This window comes from Haematobia irritans, chromosome 5 (genome assembly GCF_050003625.1).
Source record: "Haematobia irritans isolate KBUSLIRL chromosome 5, ASM5000362v1, whole genome shotgun sequence".
Classification (NCBI taxonomy): Eukaryota; Metazoa; Arthropoda; class Insecta; order Diptera; family Muscidae; genus Haematobia; species Haematobia irritans.
The window spans coordinates 117,516,047-117,522,440 of NC_134401.1; the positions used below are offsets into that span (position 1 = coordinate 117,516,047).

General features: G+C 33.9%; 1 protein-coding gene across 2 annotated transcripts in view; it reads right to left on the bottom strand.

Annotated features, from left to right (window-relative positions):
• Positions 1-4,721: 4,721 nt before the first annotated feature.
• ND-B14.7 (NADH dehydrogenase (ubiquinone) B14.7 subunit) overlaps positions 4,722-6,394 on the bottom strand; it is a 7,594-nt gene continuing 5,921 nt past the window's right edge. For both annotated transcript variants that reach the window (XM_075309526.1, XM_075309527.1), the window contains exons 3-4: positions 4,992-5,086; positions 4,722-4,929 (exon numbers count right to left, since the gene is read on the bottom strand). In XM_075309526.1, the coding sequence (XP_075165641.1) occupies positions 4,799-4,929; positions 4,992-5,086 (226 nt within the window). In that variant the 3' untranslated portion in view covers positions 4,722-4,798. The remainder of the gene's footprint in view (positions 4,930-4,991; positions 5,087-6,394) is intronic.

The window sequence follows — 6,394 nt, forward strand, 5'->3', positions numbered from 1 at the left end:
ATTTCGATGCATTACAAACGGAATGAAATACTTATTCCTCCATCACCATACTATGATGCTGGGTATAATAACGGGCTGCCATTAGACCTATCCTAAAACACTTTTTAGTCATAGCAAAACAGAAACGCAAGATGCCTTTGTCCATATTATGTCATGAAGTTTTTGTCGATGTGACTCTCAAATGTCTTGCAATTCATCATACTTTTTGTCGATTTTTTTCAAATTTAGAAAAATAGTCTATTCGAAAGTCGAAGTATTTGCCAATTTTGACTTTTTAAAAATTTTAATTTTTTTTTTGTGATTTTTGAAAATTCGACTTTTATCGTCGCAACTTTAAGACTTTTTGATGAATTTTCAGCATAAAAACAACTAACTCATGTTCCTATTCCAATTCAAATTCGACTTTTTTGTTAATAATTCATTAGTCGATTTTGGGCACTATCAAAAGACAATTAGTCGTTCTCAATTTTCTCAATTCAATTTTCAAAAAATTCTTAAGTCGATTTTGGTCACTATGAAAAGTCGATTAGTCGATCTGACTCAACTTTCAAAAGAATCAAAAATCCATTTTAAATCAGTCGATTTATCAAAAGTTGAATTTTCAGCATTATCACATCTCTCTTTCAATTCAAATTCGACTTTTCCACTTGTTGTTGTTTTTGTAACAGTTTATTGTGATTTCATCCATTTTATGTTATACGCTTTGGTAATTCAGCTTGTGGCCAGATCGAGGAAGTCTGCGATTAAGATGGGATGTGTCCAGAGTGATCTGACTTGTTTTTGGTCACTGTCAAAAATCGATCTGAATCAATTTTCAAAAGATTCAAAAAACGATTTTGATCACTCTTAAATATCGACTAGTCGATATTTAAATCGATTAGTCGATATTTAAAAGTCTTCACAATCGACTTTTGAATTCTTTGAAAGTTGAGTTGATCTTACTTTTTGATGAATTTTCGCCATAATAGAGCTTATTCACGTTCCTCTTTTAATTTAAATTCGACTTTTTCGTTAAAATTTAATCAGTCGGTTTTTTGGTGACTATCAAAAGTCGATCCGACTCAATTATCAAAAAAATCAAATGTCGATTTTTAATCAGTCGATTTTTGTCACCATATTAATCGATCTGGCTCAATTTTCAAAAACAAAATTCGTTTTTAATCAGTCGGGTTATGGGCGCTATCTGACTCAATTTTGAAAAAAAAATCAAAAGATAACAAAAAGTCGACTCCTCCTTTTTCGAAAAAGATATCAATTAATTGAAAAATAAATTTTCGATTTTTTAATCAATCGATATCTGACTCAATTTTGAAAAAAAAACAAGAGATAACAAAAAGTCGACTCCGCCTTTTTTCGAAAAAATATCAATTAATTGAAAAATAAATTTTCGATTTTTTAATCAGTCGATTTTTGTCACCATAAAAAGTATATTCATCGATCTGGCTCAATTTTCAAAAAAATCAAAAGTCTATTTTTAATCCGTAGGTTTTTGGTCGCTATCTGACTCAATTTTGAAAAAAAAAGAAATCCAAAGATAACAAAAAGTCGACTACGCCGTTTTCGTACAAAATTTTCGACTTATGTATCTCCATGATCCGGTTTTGTATTAAAATCGTCACCATAAAAAGTCTATTAATCGATCTGGCTCAATTTACAAAAAAAAAATTAAAAGTCGATTTTTAATCAGTCGGTTTTTGGTCGCTATCTGACTCAATTTTGAAAAAAAAAAATCAAAAGATAACAAAAAGTCGACTACGCCTTTTTCGAAAAAAATGTTCGACTTATGTATCTCCATGATCCGATTTTGTATTAAAATCGTCACCATAAAAAGTCTATTAATCGATCTGGATCAATTTTCAAACACAAAATTCGTTTTTTAATCAATCGGTTTTTTGGTCGCTATCTGACTCAATTTTGAAAAAAAAAATCAAAAGATTACAAAAAGTCGACTCCGCCTTTTTCGAAAAATATCAATTAATTGAAAAATAAATTTTCGATAGAAAACACAAATTACTCTGGGTGCTTGGCAAATGTGCCATTTCTCTTCAATACTATCATCCATCTCTGGCTGTGTAGTAGCACCACCACCCATGGAGTTATATTTGAAACAAACAATTCCAATGTGAAAACATTTTTCTCATTACTACACCGGGCGAGACAGACCAACAAACAAACCAAAAATATATTGTCCCACCGGCTTTGAATGCATTTTGGCCCAATTGTGCTATAGTGGTATTATAGCTGCTGCTGCTTTCTGTTGCTGTTGCTGACCGACCAGGTCAGATGTTGGACTGTTCGGTCATTTCAACTGTGTAAAAAACAATCATTTCTCATATTAGCTTACTTTCATTTATATGCTTGTCGTTCCGATTCATTCGAGCAGTTCCCTTTTATGTTACTTTAATCATCGCTTAACACTCGGTGCTGTCTTACATGTAAATGGTTTCTTAGATTTGCCAATCTTTTTGTTTCCCTTGAAAGCTTGAAGATGTTTATATGCTGGCCCAAAATGATTCATTCGCCATGGAATGTCGGTGAAAATTATGATGATTAATACATAAGAAAAGGGAACACGACGAAGGAAAGAAAACAAATAAACATAAATGCATATTGTAATGGGATAGCAGGTATCACTATTTGGTTAGCACACTGACGATATTAATACGATCTATTAGTGAAAAGCCTACTAGAAGATTTCCATTAAGTCGTATTCTGGTTATTTCCTTGTAGTTGGGACGAAAATAACCACCGGCTATTTTTGATGAGCTAAATGAATCATACTAATGATACCGGTAGAAATGCCAACGAAAATTAGGTAAAACCTTACAAGATCCAAAAGAGAGCAATCATACATCAAAGCAAACAAATAAAGTCGGGCGATCGCAGAAATCGCAGCAATAGTCTCTCTGCATGGTACCAACCAGAGCGCTATCGGAGGTAAACTCGGAGAACGCAATGTCGAAAGAATGGCAGAGAGAGAGTTGAATCACAAGAATTCGCCATAGGCACATTCGTGATAAATAGGAAATATAGGACGTGTGGTTGTGAATATGGGGAAATTTAGGCGTACGCCTTGCTCTTTACAGTGAAACCACACTCACCAGCCTTGGTGATAAACCACCGCTGAAAAACTTTCTGGTGTTATGTCGAAACTGGGTTTAAACCTATGACCCTTTTTAAACAAGGCGGGCATGCTAACCGGTGCCTAGAGGTATGCACCTAAAAAGAAATTGCCCGGACTGACGCAAAATTTTGGGACTCACGCGTCCATTAATACAAATCATAACAGGACACAATGCTATGGGAAACACATGGTAAGGATGGGTCTAACAAATGATGGTATTTGTAGATGGAGTATTTGTCTGGACCCTAAGGCTGCGGAAGATTCCTACCATTTTCTGTGTCAGTGACCAGCATTTTCTTTTAGAAGAAACAATATACTGGGCTCTTATTGGTTTCAGACTGTTATCGTTTTGGGAAACTACAGGCTGAGGAGTTCTCTCGCTTTCATCAAGGCCTCTGGATGACCTGGGAAAACCTGAAGAACATTACACCATATGATGGGATTGGCTCGGACGTATATTTTTCCTTCATGAGCATGGCAGCTCTCTTACCATGGGCCACTCAACCGTGACTCTAAGTAAAATTTTACCTTTACCTTTGGTTAGAAAAACATGGAAAGGTATTCTGTACCTTTTAGATACCCTCTCGTTTTATTCGGGATTTCCATTTTTCACATCACAATATCAGTATTGTAGATCCGTTTATGGAATCTTGGGATCCATTTATGGAACAGGAAACACCTTTGAATTACAATACGAGGTATGAGCAAATCTTTTCCTAGTTTGGTGAGAGACTGAGCGCAAAGGTAATGAGCCTTTTGCTTTTTATAGTACCTTAATTTTTTCTATTTATTTCTTTTTTACTTTTATCATCATCACTTAAAACAAAAAAAAAAAAATATGCAAAGTAAAAGAATGATTGTAGTTATAAACACTTAAAACCACAGCTGCTGCTGTTAGGGTCGACCAATTTTGTTGCTGTCTTTCATTCGTTTTCACAATGATTTTGTGCTGATATTGTCTTGTATACAAACAAATTTTTGCATGGATTTCAATTTCTTCAGGGAAATAACTTGACAATCATCAACATCAAAAACCCTCCAACTGAGGAAATGGTCGAACACAAGACAAAAAGACATTCTCTTTAGCAATCCTTTCATTCAACCATGTGTCTTGCAAACTGTTATGTGGTTAGCGGTTGAGATTGTCTTCTATATTCTGGGCGATAGCCATCAGTTGGGATTACTACATTACTGCTGTTTCAATTTAAATGAAGATTCATACTTTCTTATACATACCTGGTTCACATTCATATTAGTTTTGATTCTTGCTAAAAATGTTCTGTGGTATTGTTGAAAGCATCAACTGAAGATGTTATCTTGCAATTGCAGTGCCCATAGACAATGATAGTACTTTGGAATATTGACTGTTATGAAATGTTAGTGAAGTTCCTTTTAGGTAGGAAATGGAAACGTAATTCATGATTTTTTATCTATCCGGGTTGTGGAAATTGTTGAATGACATATAATGAGATGAATCTTTGTGTTATTTTCTTATTGTCTACTTGTATGTGTATTCCAAATTTCTTTGGAAATCTCGTTCTTTTTTTGCTTTGTATTTGATAACTGTTTTTTTATTTTCTTTTTTAAATTAAAGCCCTTGTTTGTTTTGTTAAAGGCTTTGGATAATTCGTTTATATTTTGACTATTAACTAGAAATAATCACACAACTCTATTCTATTTTTTGGGATCGGCCATTAATGTATGATCGTGCTCCTTGGCACCTAACATATAAGCATGATGATTCAAAGGTGGGAAGAATTCCCAACCTTCTTGGATAGATGTTTTCTTAATGACACCGGCCAAACCTGGAAGAAAAGTAATGTTTTAATTTTATTATGTGACACTATAGTACTCATAGAGATCTTACCGAAGAATAAACCCATAACAAGACCTGCGACATGGCTACGTCTCCAGGCGCCATAAACACCACCGGCAGCAAAACCACCAAGGAAGTAATTGAATCTGCGGAAGAGGGAAGCATATTAAATTAGCAATATGACAAAAAAAAACGGGTTAAGAAGAACATTTAATTTATTTAAAAATTTTCAATAGTTTATTTCAAGATAGAAATTTGGAAAAATCAACACATTGAAGAATTTGGCAAAAGTCATATAAGTTTGAAAATATATTTTTCCACCTCAAAGTCGACGTTTGAAGTAGGGCAACTTCCTAACGACTTACAAAAAAGTTGTAAGAAGAAAATTTATTACACTTAAAATTTTGATTTCAGCTTAAAACCATGCATTGACTAAACTACAAGTGTAGCTTAACCAACAGAGGGAAAGTATGCTTTCGCTATTTTATTTCAAGATAATCAGAAATCAAGAATTCTTGGACTCTTCAACAACTATAGTTTGTAGCGAGAATCAGAAAGTCAACTTTCGACTAAATGACATTTACAAACGTCGATTGTTCGCCTTTTGACGTTTCCAAAATTTGACTAAGACGGCTTTCGACTTTTGCGACTACATAATCGAATTCGAGGTTTTCACTTTTTTGTCAAGCCTCGATTTGTCTATTTTCGTTCCTACACCCAAATAAATTTGGTAGTAGACACAGCAGCAAAGACAAAAATTGTCTGCTATTTTTTAAACTTGATTACCTTGCATGTTTTACTTTCGTCGAAACAAAGAGAAATGTTAAACCTGGGGCTATCGTAACATAATAAAACAACATATTAACAAGTAAGGAAAGTCTAAAGTCGGGCGGGGCCGACTATATTATCCCTTGCACCACTTTGTAGATCTAAATTTTCGATACCATATCACATCCGTCAAATGTGTTGGGGGCTATATATAAGGGTTTGTCTCAAATACATACATTTAAATATCACTCGATCTGGACAGGATTTGATAGACTTCTACAAAATCTATAGACTCAAAATTTAAGTCGGCACTAGGGTGGAACACAATGTTAGTAAAAAAAAATATGGGAAACATTCAAATCTGAAGCAATTTTAAGGAAAATTCGCAAAAGTTTATTTCTGATTTATATGTATTAGAAGTTTTGGAAAATTAGAGTCATTTTTACAACTTTTCGACTAAGCAGTGGCGATTTTACAAGGAAAATGTTGGTATTTTGACCATTTTTGTCGAAATCAGAAAAACATATATATGAGAGCTATATCTAAATTTGAACCGATTTCAACCAAATTTGGCACGCATAGCTACAATGCTAATTCTACCCCCTGTGTAAAATTTCAACTAAATTGGAGTTAAAAATTGGCCTCTATGGTCATATGAGTGTAAATCGCGCGAAAGCTATATATGG